At 37.8% G+C, this 23,393-nt stretch overlaps 1 protein-coding gene and 1 long non-coding RNA gene across 2 annotated transcripts; both read right to left on the bottom strand.

Moving 5' to 3' along the window:
- Window positions 1-14,417: 14,417 nt before the first annotated feature.
- On the bottom strand, window positions 14,418-15,806 carry LOC140320012 (uncharacterized). The gene is made up of 3 exons (XR_011917997.1): window positions 15,749-15,806; window positions 15,079-15,216; window positions 14,418-14,587 (listed from the first exon to the last, which is right to left on the bottom strand). It is a non-coding gene; the product is annotated as an uncharacterized lncRNA (long non-coding RNA).
- A 1,003-nt stretch (window positions 15,807-16,809) lies between these two features.
- Window positions 16,810-21,513, bottom strand: LOC140319359 (lymphocyte function-associated antigen 3-like). Its single transcript, XM_072396960.1, has 5 exons — window positions 21,459-21,513; window positions 19,369-19,659; window positions 17,615-17,887; window positions 17,251-17,340; window positions 16,810-16,963 (listed from the first exon to the last, which is right to left on the bottom strand). Exons 1-5 carry the CDS (start codon window positions 21,505-21,507, stop codon window positions 16,878-16,880), a joined length of 789 nt encoding a protein of 262 aa, XP_072253061.1. The 5' UTR covers window positions 21,508-21,513; the 3' UTR covers window positions 16,810-16,877.
- Window positions 21,514-23,393: the final 1,880 nt, after the last annotated feature.

Raw genomic sequence — 23,393 nt, 5'->3', positions numbered from 1 at the left:
AAAAATTACTTTCACTTTTTAGTTTCAGGTATTTGTCTCAAACATCCTCCCACTGCAGTCTATCAGCCGCTGTAAAGCCTGTCGAGTAAAGTTCCCTCCAGCAAATCCGGACTGAACTGACACTAAACTACTGAGAATATGGTAACTAAACTGGAAAACGAGGAGCAGCAAGACATTCACAATAATTTAAGTGGAAAGTTGCATTGACTGACACTCGCAGGTGTCAACACCTGAGACTTCCGATCTGTTGAATTTTCAAAGTAAAATCAGAAACCTCACCTGTGTGAGCAAAGTTGCGACTGTGACATGGAGACATTTTAAAAAAGGAAAACACATCACCATGTTCATGTTGAATGGATATAATGGATAGAATTTATTCCAATAATGTATGATTTAACCGTGCGGACAAAGACATCTGCTGATTTTGTGATTTCTACAATGTGGTCCTCTCATTATCTTGTTCCTTTTTTAAACTTGTAATGACCAGTGGATACCAGACATAACAAACAAATTTGCAATGTTCCATGAAAATAGAAATGTTTATTTACTTTCATTCATTTTTTTTCTATCACGGTTTTATGGACTCGGTCTGAGTCGAGTTTGATGTGGCTTCGTTTGAAAGTTCACCGGACGCACACCTGGCTGTTGGACTCCATTTTTCACAGGTGAGACGAACTTGTCACACCGGTGAGCGATTGTGTCGATTTACTGATAAGAAAGAACTGAAGAAGATATGAAGGTTACAGTAGCTTTTCTTTAACATCTCTACTTTTGGAATTTTACTCTTTAAAAAGAGGGGATAGTACCTGCATTAAAATGAGTTTTAAGTAAGAGTTCATGTCATGGAGTGAATGTTTTCACAACACTTACTTTCACCACTTGATGGCAGTGTGTACACAGAGATCGGTCCTTGTTTTAAAATCTGCATCGGTTCCAATCAAATGCTCATTATTTTAGCAACATTATGGCTAAGCTTAGCGTATGATGGGTTGTGTTTATAATTGTGACGTTCCCAGTTCACCCTCACTACCCGTTTGGGTTTACCAGGTCTGTCCAGCGGTCTTCTCTGACAATGGATCAAAATCAATACCAGGTTTTGATAAATTAACAGCTGATGATGACTGTAAAGTTGGTCATTGACCTTTGGCCTAAGGTGACCTGGTACCAGGTACACTGATGAACCACTTTATGCTCTAACAAATGAGGTCGCTCCATCATTGCTCACATGAACAATGAAGTTCATGTGAGGAGCCTTCGTGATCTCTTCGAAAAATAATTCTTTATCACCTGGTAGTCTGGGAATTAATCAAGAATTTTGCAAAAAAAAAAAAAAGTTATCTTGTTATGTTTTTGTGGCACTTGGGGCATTTTGGCGGACCACACACAATCTGGGCAACATCACTGACAATATCCTTTTTCGCCAGTAGGTGTCAGTGTTGACTTTTGTCTGCTCGCAGCTGGCGCTACGATCCTGGCAGGACAGGAAGTAGCCGCTGGAAATGGAAGACTGAATGTTTACCCAGGACTTATTTATCTGTTATGGAGATGGTCATTAATAAAGTCGACAAGACAATGTCAAACTATGCTGTTTGTATTGTGTTTACTTATTTGAAATAATAAAATTACTTGTTAAAAAGAAAATAAAAAGAAAATAAAAATCACCTGACACCTGGATGACTTCTTTAAATTACAGCTGTTTAATGCTCAAATGTGTACACATGCTGTTGAACTAAAATAAAAAAAAATAAAAAATTTACTTATTGACTTCACTATTGATGTTTCAGCAGGATATCAGAGCCATGATGTATGCCAGTGCAGGCACAACAATGTGACCGAGCTTCTAACTTTTGCCAGGCCATGCAGACTTTCTCCAACTTGTGAAGGGATGCACCAGCAGCCTCACATTTGCACAATATCGCTTGTTAATAATCACTCATGTATGACTGAGCCATGAGAAATGATTACCATCCAAACAATGTGCAAAAAACAAAAACAAACTGAAAGAAAAGTCCATGAAAAATTACACGAGTAATGAGCAAAAAAGATTTGTCGACAAAACGCTTAAAATCCTAAATTTCTAAAATCTTGACAACAATGACCTGATTGCATTACTTTACATTCCATAAATATGATCAAAAGTAATTTTTTCATAAAGTCATGGAAACTGCTTTATGCTCTGACTGATAATCTTCTCGTTTAGTTCATGTTCATCAAAAGAAAAGTTGAACCTTGAGTGTGAAGGTGTGTGACGCCCATTTGCGTGTTGGAACAGGAGCACCATCTTATAAGGAATGCTCTCCTTTTTTCTTTTTTTTTCCAACCTGTTGATGAATTAGCGTGTGTTCAGCTTTAGTTCAGTGTGGCTAGAAGGTTGGTCAGTATGGTCAAATCTGGTGAAGAAGGAGGTCGGTGGAGATAAAAATGGACCGTACAGTGAGAGATGAAATTGCACTGACAGTTAATAAAGTGGACTACATTACTGAGAACAAGAGACTCTTGTATACCGCAGTCTGCACTTTTTGGACCGACCTAATGCACTTTGCACAAGTTTAAAAAGGAAACCCATGGATGATTTTATAGTGACTGTGTGTAAGATATTTGATTTAATAAGTCAGTGTTGTGCTGCATCTGATGTCATGCAAAATGTGACCTCACTTTTTGGTCCATATGACAAAGTGAACCAGCTGTAGAACTTTAAAACATATTCAGGTTTGCATTAATTTTATAGTTACAGTCAGTGGATGTTATGAGCTGCTATATTGTTAAAAAAGACTTTCTTTAAATCTTGGAATATGATGAAAAAATACATTTATAAGACTGATTATAAATTCAATATGGTGTGTCAATGTAGCCTCACTTTCTCTATTAACAGTTAAGTAATGCTCATGACAAGGACTTCTTTTTTTCCAGTATGAGGAATAACTGTTCCTGGCTTTTTCCTGGTAAACTACAGTCTCATGTTTCATGTACAGTCTTAAACTGAAATGTATAAAATTGAACTTTTGAAAAAGATTTTTAGATTTTCATATAAAACATTCGGTTGATATTGTTTGTACATTTGTAAAAAAAAATTTAAAAAATAAAATTAAGTCTACATACACAAGGCAGCTGTGAAGTAAATTGCGCTAAACTTCAAAGTAAAAGTTAAAAATAGGAGAATTGAGAGAACACGAATCAACGTGAATAAAAAACTTTTTGGACTTCCTGAGTTTAACTGCTTTCTTTTAGCTCCTACAAATAGCACATACCATCTCACTGAAACTGTGGCAGAGATGGATCACTCTGCAGTGTTATCAGCTGCTCTTCGTTAACATACGTATTTCCAGCTTTAAGGAGACTCTTCATATCAAGCTTCTTTATAAAAGGAAAAAAAGCCACACATATATCACCCATCAGTTTCCTGTGCTGTCGAGGAGTAAATATTTGTCTTTGGACTGTCTTTTACTGAACGTCTTCCCAAACCTTTACTCTGCTTTTGAAACTTTCCTTTGAACTAATCCCCTTTATCATCCGCTTCCTTCCTTCCTGAATTTCAGTTTTCTGTTGTATGAAAGCCTATTCAATAGCCTATTTATTATTTTGTCTCTCTTTATCCTCACTAACGCTCTCAGTTTTTATCTTATTGTCTCCTGGGCAACACTGGTCCTCATTTTCATCTTCAGCAGCTTTACTTCTGTCTGCCTCTCCTGTGCTGCTGTCTGAGTGGCTGATGTCCTTTTGTTCCTGATCATGAGCTGCATGAGCAGACTCAGGGGACCCTTGAAAGGTGCAAGCATTACTATTGTCTGGTTTTTATACTTCAGCGACCTGATCTGAGCTGGCAACATCTTTATTTCCCACTTCAGGAGTAGTAGAGGGCGACTCCTTTACCTCATTGCCTGCTTCATTCTTTTTCACAGAGCTTGATGAGTCAGGTCGACTGTGGCTCTCCTCAGTATGCCCCCCACCAACCTGAACTGAGCTGGCAACAACTGCATCTTTCTCTTTAGGAGTAGTAGAAGGTGACTCCTTTACCTTGTTGCCTGCTTCATTCTTTTCCACAGAGTTTGATGAGTCAGGTCGACTGTGGCTCTTCTCAGTATGCTCCCCACCAACCTGACCTGAGCTGGCAACATCTTTATTTCCCACTTCAGGAGTAGTAGAAGGTGACTCCTTTACCTCGTTGCCTGCTTCATTCTTTTCCACAGAGCTTGATGAGTCAGGTCGACTGTGGCTCTCCTCAGTATGCCCCCCACCAACCTGAACTGAGCTGGCAACAACTGCATCTTTCTCTTTAGGAGTAGTAGAAGGTGACTCCTTTACCTTGTTGCCTGCTTCATTCTTTTCCACAGAGCTTGATGAGTCAGGTTGACTGTGGCTCTCCTCAGTATGCTCTCCACCAACCTGACCTGAGCTGGCAACATCTTTATTTCCCACTTCAGGAGTAGTAGATGGCGACTCCTTTACCTCGTTGCCTGCTTCATTCTTTTTCACAGAGCTTGATGAGTCAGGTCGACTGTGGCTCTCCTCAGTATGCCCCCCACCAGCCTGAACTGAGCTGGCAACAACTGCATCTTTCTCTTTAGGAGTAGTAGAAGGTGACTCCTTTACCTTGTTGCCTGCTTCATTCTTTTCCACAGAGCTTGATGAGTCAGGTTGACTGTGGCTCTTCTCAGTATGCTCCCCACCAACCTGACCTGAGCTGGCAACATCTTTATTTCCCACTTCAGGAGTAGTAGATGGCGACTGCTTTACCTCGTTGCCTGCTTCATTCTTTTCCACAGAGTTTGATGAGTCAGGTCGACTGTGGCTCTCCTCAGTATGCTCTCCACCAACCTGACCTGAGCTGGCAACATCTTTATTTCCCACTTCAGGAGTAGTAGATGGCGACTGCTTTACCTCGTTGCCTGCTTCATTCTTTTCCACAGAGTTTGATGAGTCAGGTCGACTGTGGCTCTCCTCAGTATGCCCCCCACCAACCTGAACTGAGCTGGCAACAACTGCATCTTTCTCTTTAGGAGTAGTAGAAGGTGACTCCTTTACCTTGTTGCCTGCTTCATTCTTTTCCACAGAGTTTGATGAGTCAGGTCGACTGTGGCTCTCCTCAGTATGCCCCCCACCAACCTGAACTGAGCTGGCAACATCTGCATCTTTCTCTTTAGGAGTAGTAGAAGGTGACTCCTTTACCTTGTTGCCTGCTTCATTCTTTTCCACAGAGCTTGATGAGTCAGGTTGACTGTGGCTCTTCTCAGTATGCTCCCCACCAACCTGACCTGAGCTGGCAACATCTTTATTTCCCACTTCAGGAGTAGTAGAGGGCGACTCCTTTACCTTGTTGTCTGCTTCAATCTTTTTCACAGAGCTTGATGAGTCAGATTGACCGTGGCTCTTCTCAGTATGCTCTCCACCAACCTGACCTGAGCTGGCAACATCTTTGTGTTTAATAGTTTCGTTGTTTGCTGCCACATTTGGTGAGTTTTTGGTCAAATGCAAGCATGGCTGGGAAGCAGGGCGTGAGGCGTTGATTCCAGAAGCAATCTCTGCTTGATCAGACTCTGAAACAGACAATTAAAAAAAGCTCATTTTAGACCAATCTGCTGAGAAAAAAGGAAACTTTATGATATAGATAGTCAAATTTATCCCTTTATACAGATTGCAACCTGTGCTTGTATAAATGCAGATAAATAATTCTAAACTATTTCATACAATCATATTTTCACTGTTGCATAGCAAACACTGGTTGAAATTAAGTTTTATTTAGTTTTTTTTTTCCCATGACCCAGAAAGTGCCATAATGTTACAAATGATCAATCGAGAAACTGCTGATGATGAGCTTACTGTATGGTGCATTATATACTATGAACTAGGTACAGAAAATCTCATCTAAGTTTCATCTTTCAACACTGATCTGGCCACCAACTAACCGTTCAACAGAGAGGCTTCATCGGTCAGAAGATAAGTTTACAAGTCTTATTATACCCCTTTGTGCAAAACAATGACAGTGTTTTAGATAAGAGCTGAAAAAATGCAGAATTCCACTTAATAAAAGGACAAAGTGACCTTAAAATATAGGAGAAAAGATGTGACACATCAAAGCAAATAAATTCCTGAAAATCATAATTTTTACACATATGAGATGTTCAGTCATATGATTTAAATAGAAATGTGAGATCATTAGAACTAATCCTGGGCCTTAAATTGAAAACTGCAAAGCACAGGTTCACTGCCAAGGCAAGGCTTGAGGTGGAGGTATCTGAAGACATATGCAACGTACTGTTAGCTTTCTCTGTCAGCAATTTTTAACTAAAGCTACCAGAATGAATTTCATGAAACTCAGTGGAGAACAGCCAGAAACAGAACCACTGACCTCTGGGGTGGATCCAGGTCACCGACCTTTACTAATGAATTATAAAACATATACATTGTCTGAACAAATTTTCTTCAACAAATATATCTTCTATGTCTACAAAAAGCTTCACATGTCCGGCCCTAAAGTGGACATGAAGATTAAGTTAAATTCATTTGAGGGCTTTCATTTGCAGTCAGCTGGTCTGAGCACTCTTGGTTTAGAGAATCAGAAGTTTTCTTGATGGGAAAGTTAAAGCTAAAAGCTGCACAGAACAGGGCCACCAAGAGAGGTGCAAAAAGGTGCAAAAGCCAGCATCTGTGATGGAATGAGGTTGCTTTTTTCCATGGCATGAATGACCTGCATTGCATGTGTGAGAGTTCTGCTGACACATGCTACCATCAAGGCGATGTTTTCTGCCAGGGGGTCTGTTGCTGTTTTCAGGAGTACAATGTCAGACCTCATTCTGCCTTTATACTTTATACATTTTTACTTGTATCCGTCTGTGCATCCATCCACAGACAGACTTGCAGGTTTCTGAGATCTGTCTCCTTTTAAAAATGTTTGCAGCTTTATGAAAAGGAGAATCAGACAAAAACACAGATTGTTGAGCAGCTGAAACTCAGTGTTCAACCGGAATAGACACAGATTCCTCTTGTAAAACCCTACCAATGTGTATTCTCAGTTCCCAAATGATTAAAAAGTGTAACAAAGAAAGGGTGATGAAGATCTATTTGATTGTAATCTATTTTTGAAGCAAAGCTCAGATAAGGATGGAATGACAAAATAACCTGGAAAAGGGCAGCTTGAGTTCCATAAAGAGTAGTAAACACACACACACACACACATATATATATATATATATATATGGCTCTTATCTACTGCCATCTCCCTCCTACAAAAAATGTACAACAGTGAGTTTATAAAACAAGTTCCTCTTAAATAAAGGCAACCGTACCATGTCTCACTTAAATTGCCTTGAATAATTATGAATGAGCTTCTTTTGACTGCCAAAGCTCCACCCAGCTCTTACTAAAGGCTGATCCTTGGAGACACAAAGGCACACCCTACAAAGATAAAGGAACACGAGGGGGAAAGCAGCAGATAACAACTATAAGTAAACAGCTTATTTAAAAAAGCCACAAGAAGTAATGGTAGTTTTGAAAAAACTACCGAATTAAATGCACAATACATCAAATCACTCCTCCATGAAGACAAAACGTTATAAATCCGAAACTGACATAAAGCAGAACAATCAGATCAAAGACTCCAAAGTCCATCTGATTTTGACTTTCGTTGTCTAACCCCCCCACGAGCAAAACTATGGTTTCTCAAGGCAATTCTGTGATCTTAACCATTGACCGTTACTCAAAAGCAGCTGACTTTGTTGCTCTACCCAAACTTCCCACCACCTCTGAGACTGCTGATCTGCTGGTGTACCACCTCTTTCATTTATGCAGAATCCCTAATGATATTGTCATCGGTAGGGGTCCCCAAGGTTCAGTCTTACACATCTTACAGAGAATATCAATGATTTCAAATAATAGCGCTGTTAATGTAACCTTTTTGCAGCGTCTCGTCTTGTCCTGTGAAAAATAATAAGATGAAATAAAGGTAAGAGGTAATTAAACGACTGCCAAATATTACTTTCAATTTGAAAGCACATGTAAAAAGAAATATAAAGCATGGAGATATTTCAGTATTTTTACTAATACATTTTCGTTTGTTTTTTTATTCTTTTATTTAACCTTATTTTAGCCGCTGCTGTGACCTAAAAACACACTTTTTTCCTTTAGTCCTCTTTCTCTTTTCTTTGCTCTCCTCTTCCCTTCGTTCTTCCTCTCAGGTTTGGCATTAATATGTCATTTTGATATGAGAAAAATAAGTAAATACATAGAACTTAAGCATCAATAGGAGCTTTATATCCACAAAGCTTCACTTGGCAGAGCAAAAGTGTATCAAATATTCATGAAGCACAACAAAAAAGAAAAAATGCCTAATTCCACGTCCACTGTTGTGTGAATTGACATTGTTCAGCTTTCAGCTCATGTGTACTCACTATGGTTGTCCAACACACCTGATAATGAGGCTTCAGCCTTCTTAGAATCAGAAGGATCACTCTTGATGTCTTTCTCCTCCTCAGCTTCATGGGGCTTGTCTTCATCAGTGAGAATTTTCTCTTTTCCAGGACGACTCTGAACAGTAGATCCCTTTGGAGGAGGAGGAGGAGCAGAAACTCCTGCCTCCACTTTACCTAAAACATATCAGATCAGAGAGTATGTCACTGAACAGCTTCTTCCTTCTTTAGAGTCCTGTTCTAACACCACAAAGTCATTATTACTTTGGACCAAATGGCTGATGAGAAGGCATCATGGGAGCTCTGTCAGGCACATGCCTGTCTTTGTCACCATCGATTATCATTTCTTAACCTTGAAAATTTGCACTTACTACCTGTTCTTCCCTCTTAATGGCTTTGACACTTTCATCTGACTTATACCATGAAGTTGAATTCTGTTTAAAACTATTCATGAAGCTCAACAAAAAAGAAAGAAGAAAAGAAAAACTAAATCCTAATTCTACGTCCACTGTTATGTGAATTGACCTTGTTGTGCTTCAAATGATGTATTTTAAATAGAAAACATTCAATTGCAGTAAAACATTGTTAAATCTGGCTCTCTCAGTTTATTTTCCAAACTTGGCTGTGCAGCAGAAACACATTTTTGCATTTAGTCCAAGTTTACTCACTTTGGTCGTGTAACTTCTTTGGGATTGATTCCTTTTCATCTTCATGTTCTCCTTTGCTGCTCTCAGAATGATCAGCAGAAGAAGGTGGTCCTTTAGGAGACGATATCCCGCTGTCATTGTGTTTGTTCTTCTGTGAACCTGAAACACAGAAAAAAAGAGAAATGCTGCAAGAGATGAAGCCGCACCAACAATATCTGGAAAGAAGCTAATTAAACAATCTACACTTGAATATTGTGTGATTTTAAGAACAATACTGAAACTTGTTTCATGAACGTAATCACACACGTTTTCCTTTTATTTCATCAACTGATTAATATTTTCAGCCTTCTTGCTTCCAGGTTCATTGTAAATCACCCGTGATTTACAGGTTCATTGGGATTTGCTGCATTTCTGTTTATTATCAGACTGTTAACTGAAGAATTCTGCAAAAATGAAGATGTCAGCGTGTTTTGATTATGATCATTTTCGATTAATTACAGATGAGATAAATAATCATTTAAAATATATATATTATTAATTTATGGAAGAATAGAAGTAGAGAGCTTGTTGTTGTCGTTAGTAAAGCTGACAATCCATTTCTGTAAAAACCTTATCTGAAGTATTTCAGATCAATTTTCTTTCATCAATCACTCACTGTGACAAAAGATCTGCTGAAAGAAACAAGGATTACCTGCTGGTTTGTGTTGGGGAGTTTCCTCAATCTTTCCGACAAGATTCTTAACTAAACCCGTTCAGTGGAAGTCAAAACCAGATAAATTAATCTGCAGCACATCTTACAGAGAATATCAATGATTTCAAATAATAGTGCTGTTCATGTAACCTTTTTGCGGCGTCTCGTCTTGTCCAGTGAAAAATAATAAGATGAAATAAAGGTAAGACGTAATTAAACGACTGCCAAATATTACTTTCAATTTGAAAGCACATGTAAAAAGAAATATAAAGCATGGAGATATTTCAGTATTTTTACTAATACATTTTCGTTTGTTTTTTTATTCTTTTATTTAACCTTATTTTAGCCGCTGCTGTGACCTAAAAACACACTTTTTTCCTTTAGTCCTCTTTCTCTTTTCTTTGCTCTCCTCTTCCCTTCGTTCTTCCTCTCAGGTTTGGCATTAATATGTCATTTTGATATGAGAAAAATAAGTAAATACATAGAACTTAAGCATCAATAGGAGCTTTATATCCACAAAGCTTCACTTGGCAGAGCAAAAGTGTTTCAAATATTCATGAAGCACAACAAAAAAAGAAAAAATGCCTAATTCCACATCCACTGTTGTGTGAATTGACATTGTTCAGCTTTCAGCTCATGTGTACTCACTATGGTTGTCCAACACACCTGATAATGAGGCTTCAGCCTTTTTAGAATCAGAAGGATCACTCTTGATGTCTTTCTCCTCCTCAGCTTCATGGGGCTTGTCTTCATCAGTGAGAATTTTCTCTTTTCCAGGACGACTCTGAACAGTAGATCCCTTTGGAGGAGGAGGAGGAGCAGAAACTCCTGCCTCCACTTTACCTAAAACATAACAGATCAGAGATTACATCACTGAACAGCCTCTTCCTTCTTTAGAGTCCTGTTCTAACACCACAAAGTCATTATTACTTTGGACCAAATGGCTGATGAGAAGGCATCATGGGAGCTCTGTCAGGCACATGCCTGTCTTTGTCGCCATCGAATATCATTTCTTAACCTTGAAAATTTGCACTTACTACCTGTTCTTCCCTCTTAATGGCTTTGACACTTTCATCTGACTTATACCATGAAGTTGAATTCTGTTTAAAACTATTCATGAAGCTCAACAAAAAAGAAAGAAGAAAAGAAAAACTAAATCCTAATTCCACGTCCACTGTTATGTGAATTGACCTTGTTGTGCTTCAAATGATGTATTTTAAATAGAAAACATTAAATTGCAGTAAAACATTGTTAAATCTGGCTCTCTCAGTTTATTTTCCAAACTTGGCTGTGCAGCAGAAACACATTTTTGCATTTAGTCCAAGTTTACTCACTTTGGTCGTGTAACTCCTTTGGGATTGATTCCTTTTCATCTTCACGTTCTCCTTTGCTGCTCTCAGAATGATCAGCAGAAGAAGGTGGTCCTTTAGGAGACGATATCCCGCTGTCATTGTGTTTGTTCTTCTGTGAACCTGAAACACAGAAAAAAAGAGAAATGCTGCAAGAGATGAAGCCGCACCAACAATATCTGGAAAGAAGCTAATTAAACAATCTACACTTGAATATTGTGTGATTTTAAGAACATTGCTGAAACTTGTTTCATGAACGTAATCACACATGTTTTCATTTTATTTCATCAACTGATTAATATTTTCAGCCTCTTTGCTTCCAGGTTCATTGTAAATCACCCGTGATTTACAGGTTCATTGGGATTTGCTGCATTTCTGTTTATTATCAGACTGTTAACTGAAGAATTCTGCAAAAATGAAGATGTCAGCGTGTTTTAATTATGATCATTTTCGATTAATTACAGATGAGATAAATAATCATTTAAAATATATATATTATTAATTTATGGAAGAATAGAAGTAGAGAGCTTGTTGTTGTCGTTAGTAAAGCTGACAATCCATTTCTGTAAAAAACTTATCTGAAGTATTTCAGATCAATTTTCTTTCATCAATCACTCACTGTGACAAAAGATCTGCTGAAAGAAACAAGGATTACCTGCTGGTATGTGTTGGGGAGTTTCCTCAATCTTTCCGACAAGATTCTTAACTAAACCTGTTCAGTGGAAGTCAAAACCAGATAAATTAATCTGCAGCACATCTTACAGAGAATATCAATGATTTCAAATAATAGTGCTGTTCATGTAACCTTTTTGCGGCGTCTCGTCTTGTCCTGTGAAAAATAATAAGATGAAATAAAGGTAAGAGGTAATTAAACGACTGCCAAATATTACTTTCAATTTGAAAGCACATGTAAAAAGAAATATAAAGCATGGAGATATTTCAGTATTTTTACTAATACATTTTCGTTTGTTTTTTTATTCTTTTATTTAACCTTATTTTAGCCGCTGCTGTGACCTAAAAACACACTTTGTTCTTTAGTCCGCTTTCTCTTTTCTTTGCTCTCCTCTTCCCTTCGTTCTTCCTCTCAGGTTTGGCATTAATATGTCATTTTGACATGAGAAAAATAAGTAAATACATAGAACTTAAGCATCAATAGGAGCTTTATATCCACAAAGCTTCACTTGGCAGAGCAAAAGTGTTTCAAATATTCATGAAGCACAACAAAAAAGAAAAAATGCCTAATTCCACGTCCACTGTTGTGTGAATTGACATTGTTCAGCTTTCAGCTCATGTGTACTCACTATGGTTGTCCAACACACCTGATAATGAGGCTTCAGCCTTCTTAGAATCAGAAGGATCACTCTTGATGTCTTTCTCCTCCTCAGCTTCATGGGGCTTGTCTTCATCAGTGAGAATTTTCTCTTTTCCAGGACGACTCTGAACAGTAGATCCCTTTGGAGGAGGAGGAGGAGCAGAAACTCCTGCCTCCACTTTACCTAAAACATATCAGATCAGAGAGTACGTCACTGAACAGCTTCTTCCTTCTTTAGTGTCCTGTTCTAACACCACAAAGTCATTATTACTTTGGACCAAATGGCTGATGAGAGGGCATCATGGGAGCTCTGTCAGGCACATGCCTGCCTTTGTCACCATCGATTATCATTTCTTAACCTTGAAAATTTGCACTTACTACCTGTTCTTCCCTCTTAATGGCTTTGACACTTTCATCTGACTTATACCATGAAGTTGAATTCTGTTTAAAACTATTCATGAAGCTCAACAAAAAAGAAAGAAGAAAAGAAAAACTAAATCCTAATTCTACGTCCACTGTTATGTGAATTGACCTTGTTGTGCTTCAAATGATGTATTTTAAATAGAAAACATTCAATTGCAGTAAAACATTGTTAAATCTGGCTCTCTCAGTTTATTTTCCAAACTTGGCTGTGCAGCAGCAACACATTTTTGCATTTAGTCCAAGTTTACTCACTTTGGTCGTGTAACTTCTTTGGGATTGATTCCTTTTCATCTTCATGTTCTCCTTTGCTGCTCTCAGAATGATCAGCAGAAGAAGGTGGTCCTTTAGGAGACGATATCCCGCTGTCATTGTGTTTGTTCTTCTGTGAACCTGAAACACAGAAAAAAAGAGAAATGCTGCAAGAGATGAAGCCGCACCAACAATATCTGGAAAGAAGCTAATTAAACAATCTACACTTGAATATTGTGTGATTTTAAGAACATTGCTGAAACTTGTTTCATGAACGTAATCACACATGTTTTCATTTTATTTCATCAACTGATTAATATTTTCAGCCTCTTTGCTTCCAGGTTCATTGTAAATCACCCGTGATTTACAGGTTCATTGGGATTTGCTGCATTTCTGTTTATTATCAGACTGTTAACTGAAGAATTCTGCAAAAATGAAGATGTCAGCGTGTTTTAATTATGATCATTTTCGATTAATTACAGATGAGATAAATAATCATTTAAAATATATATATTATTAATTTATGGAAGAATAGAAGTAGAGAGCTTGTTGTTGTCGTTAGTAAAGCTGACAATCCATTTCTGTAAAAAACTTATCTGAAGTATTTCAGATCAATTTTCTTTCATCAATCACTCACTGTGACAAAATATCTGCTGAAAGAAACAAGGATTACCTGCTGGTTTGTGTTGGGGAGTTTCCTCAATCTTTCCGACAAGATTCTTAACTAAACCTGTTCAGTGGAAGTCAAAACCAGATAAATTAATCTGCAGCACATCTTACAGAGAATATCAATGATTTCAAATAATAGTGCTGTTCATGTAACCTTTTTGCGGCGTCTCGTCTTGTCCTGTGAAAAATAATAAGATGAAATAAAGGTAAGAGGTAATTAAACGACTGCCAAATATTACTTTCAATTTGAAAGCACATGTAAAAAGAAATATAAAGCATGGAGATATTTCAGTATTTTTACTAATACATTTTCGTTTGTTTTTTTATTCTTTTATTTAACCTTATTTTAGCCGCTGCTGTGACCTAAAAACACACTTTGTTCTTTAGTCCGCTTTCTCTTTTCTTTGCTCTCCTCTTCCCTTCGTTCTTCCTCTCAGGTTTGGCATTAATATGTCATTTTGACATGAGAAAAATAAGTAAATACATAGAACTTAAGCATCAATAGGAGCTTTATATACACAAAGCTTCACTTGGCAGAGCAAAAGTGTTTCAAATATTCATGAAGCACAACAAAAAAGAAAAAATGCCTAATTCCACGTCCACTGTTGTGTGAATTGACATTGTTCAGCTTTCAGCTCATGTGTACTCACTATGGTTGTCCAACACACCTGATAATGAGGCTCCAGCCTTCTTAGAATCAGAAGGATCACTCCTGATGTCCTTCTCCTCCTCAGCTTCATGGGGCTTGTCTTCATCAGTGAGAATTTTCTCTTTTACAGGACGACTCTGAACAGTAGATCCCTTTGGAGGAGGAGGAGGAGCAGAAACTCCTGCCTCCACTTTACCTAAAACATATCAGATCAGAGAGTATGTCACTGAACAGCCTCTTCCTTCTTTAGTGTCCTGTTCTAACACCACAAAGTCATTATTACTTTGGACCAAATGGCTGATGAGAAGGCATCATGGGAGCTCTGTCAGGCACATGCCTGTCTTTGTCACCATCGATTATCATTTCTTAACCTTGAAAATTTGCACTTACTACCTGTTCTTCCCTCTTAATGGCTTTGACACTTTCATCTGACTTATACCATGAAGTTGAATTCTGTTTAAAACTATTCATGAAGCTCAACAAAAAAGAAAGAAGAAAAGAAAAACAAAATCCTAATTCCACGTCCACTGTTATGTGAATTGACCTTGTTGTGCTTCAAATGATGTATTTTAAATAGAAAACATTAAATTGCAGTAAAACATTGTTAAATCTGGCTCTCTCAGTTTATTTTCCAAACTTGGCTGTGCAGCAGAAACACATTTTTGCATTTAGTCCAAGTTTACTCACTTTGGTCGTGTAACTCCTTTGGGATTGATTCCTTTTCATCTTCACGTTCTCCTTCGCTGCTCTCAGAATGATCAGCAGAAGAAGGTGGTCCTTTAGGAGACGATATCCTGCTGTCATTGTGTTTGTTCTTCTGTGAACCTGAAACACAGAAAAAAAGAGAAATGCTGCAAGAGATGAAGCCGCACCAACAATATCTGGAAAGAAGCTAATTAAACAATCTACACTTGAATATTGTGTGATTTTAAGAACAATACTGAAACTTGTTTCATGAACGTAATCACACATGTTTTCCTTTTATTGCATCAACTGATTAATATTTTCAGCCTTCTTGCTTCCAGGTTCATTGTAAATCACCCGTGATTTACAGGTTCATTGGGATTTGCTGCATTTCTGTTTATTATCAGACTGTTAACTGAAGAATTCTGCAAAAATGAAGATGTCAGCGTGTTTTGATTATGATCATTTTCGATTAATTACAGATGAGATAAATAATCATTTAAAATATATATATTATTAATTTATGGAAGAATAGAAGTAGAGAGCTTGTTGTTGTCGTTAGTAAAGCTGACAATCCATTTCTGTAAAAAACTTATCTGAAGTATTTCAGATCAATTTTCTTTCATCAATCACTCACTGTGACAAAAGATCTGCTGAAAGAAACAAGGATTACCTGCTGGTATGTGTTGGGGAGTTTCCTCAATCTTTCCGACAAGATTCTTAACTAAACCCGTTCAGTGGAAGTCAAAACCAGATAAATTAATCTGCAGCACATCTTACAGAGAATATCAATGATTTCAAATAATAGTGCTGTTCATGTAACCTTTTTGCAGCGTCTCGTCTTGTCCTGAGAAAAATAATAACATGAAATAAAGGTAAGAGGTAATTAAACGACTGCCAAATATTACTTTCAATTTGAAAGCACATGTAAAAAGAAATATAAAGCATGGAGATATTTCAGTATTTTTACTAATACATTTTCGTTTGTTTTTTTATTCTTTTATTTAACCTTATTTTAGCCGCTGCTGTGACCTAAAAACACACTTTGTTCTTTAGTCCTCTTTCTCTTTTCTTCGCTCCCCTCTTCCCTTCGTTCTTCCTCTCAGGTTTGGCATTAATATGTCATTTTGATATGAGAAAAATAAGTAAATACATAGAACTTAAGCATCAATAGAAGCTTTATATCCACAAAGCTTCACTTGGCAGAGCAAATGTGTTTGGTACAACACGTCATTTAGACCATTATTCTGATGCTGTGATGCTGGACAGGAGACACAATAAGTAGTAACATCACTGAACAGCCTCTACCTTCTCCAGTGCCCTGTTTTAACGCCACGGAGTCATTATTCCTTTGGACAAAGTGAAGTGGCTGATGAGAGGGCATCGTGGGGGCTCTGTCCAGCAGAGGCCTGCCTTCGTTCCCATTAAATCCAGGATTTCCTGAAAAAAGTGAATACATGTAATATAACAGCAGATTTGAAAAACAACCCATGAAGAAAATGTGTATGATGAACATGAAGCTGACAAATATCTCAGAAATATTACAAAATAACTGAAAAACATTTAAGAAGCTTAAAACATGGCGTGTACGTTTAAAAAAAGATACAGTTTTAAACTGTTACAATGATTAAAAAGTTACAATGAAATTACAATGAAGCTTAAAAGTTCACGAGCTTCAATTGATCTTCTCAAGAACCAATACTTCCTCCACCATAATTTTTCTATTGTAACCTCTAACTCAGTCAATTGATTGAAAGATAATCATGATGTAGAAAATAAAATCTGCTTCTTGCATCCACACTTCAGAGTAAATTCAATATCAAACTTTTCATCTTGTCAAAAGCTGCCTGTTTTTCCAAATCTTCCTCCCTTTTCTTTGGAAAAAGTCCTGGAATCAAGAAAAAAAGCATTTAGTTTAATCTATTTCACTGTGGTTATTAGACCTAATATTAGCAGTAGCATGTTCAATAATACTACATGTAAATAGATTTATATGCATATTTAGACATAGATTTTGATAATAAAATTAGAACTCTGCCCCACAGAGATCTCATAATTCCATCAACTTAACTGTCACTTACAGTGACATCAGTGAATACATATCCTGTCTGTACGCTCAGTTCCGACAAATCATTTTCAATTCTGAAGGAAAGGTGTAGTTTCCTGTAACTGTACCTTTACACCGCAGTATGAAGAACAATATGGCCAAACCCAGGAGTATTGGAATTAAAATCAGTGCAATCAGTGCAGTTGAACTGTCTTCGTCTGGAGAGAAACACAAAAAACAAACACGCATCATACATCATACACATCCCTCATGTCTCCATTTCCATGGATTTTTCAGCCTTTTTTAAATAAGAAATCAGCAATTTAAAGTGATAATATTAGTTTAAAATTACTTTTAAAGACAGACATATTTGTTTGAATGTTATCACTGATTATGCAGCAGAGACACTCTGTCCACACATCATATATCAGTTAAAGTTTTGTACAGTACAAATGTTCATTTCTATGACAACAATGATAAACAGAGTCTTACCAGGGTAGCATTCCTTAGCAGTGAACACAGCAGATTCTTTCGTGAGCGGGTTGCTCACAGTGCAGCTGTACACTTCATTGTCATGTTCATCCCCAAGAGATATTGTCAAATTTCGGCCAATCTGCACATTTCCATTTGAGCTCCATTCAAACTTTGTTAAGGACGGAGAGTGTCTGAGTTCTGCTGAGCACGTCAGTGTGGCCTGGTTTCCAGATTCATCGGAGCTGCTGCCCTTGTTCATCTCACAGGTTATGGTAGGCTCGGGTACTTTGTCTACATGAACACATAAAAGCCAACATGTAAACACAATACTCATTTTCTCCGATTTGACATGGATTTATACAAAAACAAGGAATGCATTTATACATGCACAACAGGGCTGGATGAGGAAAACATGTTAAATTAAAAAGATAAGAAAATACAAGAAAACTGTAAAGGAGATCAGTAACTAAAAGCAACAGAAATATGATATAACTCAAACCACATCATGGTGGATGTAAACGATGACAGTTATTGGCCTATTAGAGGATGATATGTGAGTTGTACATGAGCAGTTGGACTGAATTCAGGCCAGGTTAAGAGGAAGCCTCTGAACCTGGCCTCTGAACCTCTGAACCGTCAAACTTCTTCTCCTCGTGGCTGTACAACACACACTCATCCAGACTAAACTGGTTTGTTTTCAGTTGTTTGGCCGTTTCCAAAGGGACTTTACCCACTGGTTTGCAGACATTCTGAAGCCTCTAGTTTTGCACTTTGGTCACTTGTATCTTGATGTATTGAAATCAAATGGTGGATATGAACTGATAAGGGCAGAGATCATAAACCTCCTTTGAGTTGTGGCCTATCAGAGACAAATTAGCCCCGGCTCATATGAACACGATCGTCTGACTGGAAACTTGTGAAGAAGTTTTCTGACGTTAACATATTAAGTAAGAAGTTGTGTAATTTTTCCAATAACTTCAATATAATCTTCATATCATCTGGCAGAGGAGTCTCGCCTCCATCTATCATTAGATACACGGCGGGTTTAACACTCTTTGCGCTGGCTTCATGTTTTCTCATTTTTCTTAGACAGCAGGCTAGATGTATTTACCTGATAAAATTCATTAACTAAGTCAGTGAGCAATATATTCATGGTTGTTTTGAGTAAAGTCATCTAGTTTAATTAGTTTTTGGAGACATTTTCCTTCATATATTTGTGGGCCTGTTTGCAACATTTCATTCTGCTGTTCATTGAAGAATTAAAGTTAAAAACGTCAAAGTGAAACAGAAATAGTTAGCAGTGTAGTAATACGTATGGCCCCACACCTTTAGGTTTTATTGTTTTATGAGAGTGATCCATGAGCAGTGTAAAAGGTGTCTTTACAACATCAACGCACTGGCTGTGTGGAACGGCTCTTCTGAGTCACACACTTCTAATCGCTGTCATTTCCTCTCGTTGTCTGCAGCAGCTACACCTCAGAATTCACTGTTGGAGAAAGAAAATCTACCCCAAGAATGTAGATTTTCTACACTCTGCTGAACTTATTTTCCCTCCAGCTTTACGAGTCGTCCAAAGCCCCGACTACGCTGCAAGTTAAATGTTCCTTCTGCTGTCTGGAGTTTGCTTTGGCTGACATGATGAAAAAGTGCAGTTTTTATTTCATCTGAACATGGGATCTTTATCGGTTTATTTTTGAGATCTCAAATGTCTTTGAACCAACTCTAATCTGTGGGTCATTAAAGTAAAATGAAGAAAAGAAAAAAAAACTTACCAACGACTTCTAATTTATAAATTGAACGATCCAACTTTGTTTTGGTGAATACTTCCAGCTCATAAGTTCCACTGTCTTCATATCTGAGCTGATCAATTTCCAGATCTGCAGAAACCCAGTCAAGAATGGCCCTGTTGACATATGAGCCATACAGTTGTTCCTGGTTGCCATCAAACTCCACCACTTTGTTCCCATCGTGTTTCCACAGGATTTGTTCTGGGGATGTTGTGATGTCTGCATTGAACATGATGCTCTGCCCCAGGAGCGCATATTCTGGAGTCTGTCCGGCAACTACATACAAAAAGAAAAAAAAATGTGTAAAAAACATTTCAGTCAGTTTTAAGTCATACATAAGTGTACAGTACAGCAGTTTATTAACATAATCTCCTTGCAGGGGAGGAGATCATTATGAAGTCACTAATGAGGCTGTAACAAAGCTGCAGATTAGCTGGATGACTGTGATGGAGCATCGTCCTGCAGAAAAATCACGGTCTGATAGATGCTGCAGACCTCTTCCTGGACCACTGCCTGAAGACTCTCTTTGAGGAAATTAAAGCATTTTTGGGGGATTTTGTTTTCAGTCCATGTTCAAACTGAAAGGATCCAACTAGTTCACACCAGTACTGCTCCTCCATCTTGCTTGAATTTTGAAGCGCTGATTTTGTGTCCACAAGCGATCCGGAAAATGTCCACGTGGTCCATGAAGAGTCGATCATCTGTCCATAAAACTTTTGAAAATCTTTCTTCAGGTATTTCTGGGCCCTAACTGACACTTTGACCATCGAATTTTGTTGTTCGTGGGCATATTTTGTTGTGATGACCCTTGACACAGTGCACCTCTGGGCGCTTCAGGTAGACAGCAGTTCTGGACTATGATGGAGGAGGAGGATTACAGATTCCTGATGGCTTTAAATTCAACTGTTCTCTGGTTTATTGCAGTTCATTTACACCTCTTCCCCTCAGTGTCTTTTTAAGGACCTCGTTTGAGTGCCCAGGGTGGTCATTCTGTTAATGCTGTTTTAGTTTAGCTGGTTCAAGAATTTTGTATCTGTCTGAAAATCCCTTTTTTGGCTTTTTTACCCTATTAAGTGGGATGGGCACCTTGATATCATGTGTCAATCACTTCATGTCAAACCCTCCCTTGTTACTTACACATAACTTCTAAGAATTTGTAAGAACCTATACACACTTAAGTTTATATAACCTGGAGTAAGAAAGTGTGAATTGGAACAATTGCAGGGTGAGAATATGCACTTCCATATTAACTGTGCAGACAGCTGCTGATGTTTTTCGGACACTGCTTATGTGCAGCGTTGCTTCATAATTTTAACGCCACAATGCTGACATAAAACTTTACCATTCAAATCGTTTTTGTTTTTTCTCTAATTACAATGAATGATCGCCCCTATATGAGCACTGATTGCAGCTGTAGCTGTGCAATAATCTTAATCATACAAGTAATGAATTAATATGATTTTAAAAAATGGAAATCAAATGTATCAGAACATAACAGCTGTTGGTAAACAAACTGCTTTCAACTGTTTTTAGAGCTCCTGTGGATTACAGTTGTGACTCGCACACAAATGTTAAAAAGTGATCCGCAAAAGTCTGATCACAGCATGTGTTGGAGGAGACATCCGTAAACCTCAGTGTACTGTAGGGAAATAGATCAAGGAGGCCAAACAAGATCCAGTTTATTCCTATGCAAGACCACCGCAATACGGGACCCAACAAACATGAAGACAACACAGCAGCCTCCGCCCATTAACGAAGACTCAGATATACAGGTGAAAATTCAACAAATAAGAGGACAGATCACAGGTGAATCCAGAGTAATCAAGTGATAGATAGTAATCAACAATAATCTTGATTTTAAAGTAATTACTGGGGGCATTTAACATTCGTCTTCATTTGAGCAAGTGTAGTTGTCGAACAACTCCAGGGTTTATAAAAACATCAGGTCCATCATACCACAGACATGGAAATGGAACTTGAACGTGTCAGCCCTACAAGGACGTTTGATCATCCTCTCTCTGTACTGGGTGCCCACAAACAAATTCTAAACTTAAAATGGAAGGAAACAAACTCACCTATAAAGGAAGTTAAGATACTATAGACGAGGAAATACCGAGAATCCATTTTGAAAAAAATTACTTTCACTTTTTAGTTTCAGGTATTTGTCTCAAACATCCTCCCACTGCAGTCTATCAGCCGCTGTAAAGCCTGTCGTGTAAAGTTCCCCCCAGCAAATCCGGACTGGACTGACACTAAACTACTGAGAATATGGTAACTAAACTGGAAAACGAGGAGCAGCAAGACATTTACAATAAGCCGACGAGTGGAAAGTTGCATTGACTGACACTCGCAGGTGTCAACACCTGAGACTTACGAGCTGTTGAATTTTCAAAGTAAAATCAGAAACCTCACCTGTGTGAGCAAAGGTGCGACTGTGACGTGGAGACATTTTTATTAAAAGGAAAACACATCACCCTGTTCATGTAGAGAATGGATATGATTTAGTCCAGTAATGTATCATTTTCCCGTGCGGACAAAGACATCTGCTGATTTTGTGATTTCTACAATGTGTTCCTCTCATTATTTTGTTCCTTTTTTAAAAACTTTTATTGACCAATGAAGACCAGACATAACAAAAAAATGTCCAATGTTCCATAAAAATAGAAATGTTTATTTATTTTAATTCTTTTTTTTTCTATCACGGTTTTATGGACTCGGTCTGAGTCGTGTTTAGTTTGATTTATTTTGAAAATTCACCGGACGCACACCTGGCTGTTGGACTCCATTTCTCACAGGTGAGACGAACTTGTCAGCGATGGTTTCGATTTAGTGATAAGAAAGAACTCAAAAAGATAAGAACGTTACAGTAACATTTCTTTAACATCTCTACTTTTGGAATTTTACTTTTTAAAAAGAGGGGATAAACATCCTCCCACTGGAGTCTATCAGCCGCTGTAAAGCCTGTCGTGTAAAGTTCCCCCCAGCAAATCCGGACTGAAGTGACACTAAACTACTGAGAATATGGTAACTAAACTGGAAAACGAGGAGCAGCAAGACATTTACAATAAGCCGACGAGTGGAAAGTTGCATTGACTGGCACTCGCAGGTGTCAACACCTGAGACTTCCGATCTGTTGATTTTTCAAAGTAAAATCAGAAACCTCACCTGTGTGAGCAAAGTTGCGACTGTGACGTGGAGACATTTAAAAAAAGGAAAACTTATCACCATGTTCATGTTGAGAATGGATAGAATTTAGTCCAGTAATGTATGATTTTCCCGTGCGGACAAAGACATCTGCTGATTTCTACAATGTGTTCCTCTCATTATTTTGTTCCTTTTTTAAACTTTTAATGACCAATGAAGACCAGACATAACAAACAAATTTGCAATGTTCCATAAAAATAGAAATGTTTATTTATTTTAATTAATTTTTTTCTATCACGGTTTTATGGACTCAGTCTGAGTCGAGTTTGATGTGGCTTCGTTTGAAAGTTCACCGGATGCACACCTGGCTGTTGGACTCCATTTTTCACAGGTGAGACGAACTTGTCACACCGGTGAGCGATGGTTTCGATTTACTGATAAGAAAGAACTGAAGAAGATATGAAGGTTACAGTAGCTTTTCTTTAACACCTCTACTTTTGGAATTTTACTTTTTAAAAAGAGGGGATAGTACCTGCATTAAAATGAGTTTTAAGTAAGAGTTCATGTCATGGAGTGAATGTTTTCACAACACTTACTTTCACCACTTGATGGCAGTGTGTACACAGAGATCGGTCTTTGTTTTAAAATCTGCATCGGTTCTATTAAAATGCTCATTATTTTAGCAACATTATGGCTAAGCTTGGCGTATGAGGGGTTGTGTTTATAATTGTGACGTTCCCAGTTCACCCTCAATACCCGTTTGGGTTTATTACGTCTGTCCAGCGGTCTTCTCTGACAATGGATCCAACTCAATACCAGGTTTTGATAAATTAACAGCTGATGATGACTATAAAGTTGGTCATTGA

The sequence above is a fragment of the Leuresthes tenuis genome, unplaced genomic scaffold (genome assembly GCF_036924035.1).
Source record: "Leuresthes tenuis unplaced genomic scaffold, fLeuTen1.0.hap1 SCAF_12, whole genome shotgun sequence".
NCBI classification, from domain to species: Eukaryota; Metazoa; Chordata; class Actinopteri; order Atheriniformes; family Atherinopsidae; genus Leuresthes; species Leuresthes tenuis.
This window is presented reverse-complemented; position numbering and strand designations above follow the sequence as displayed.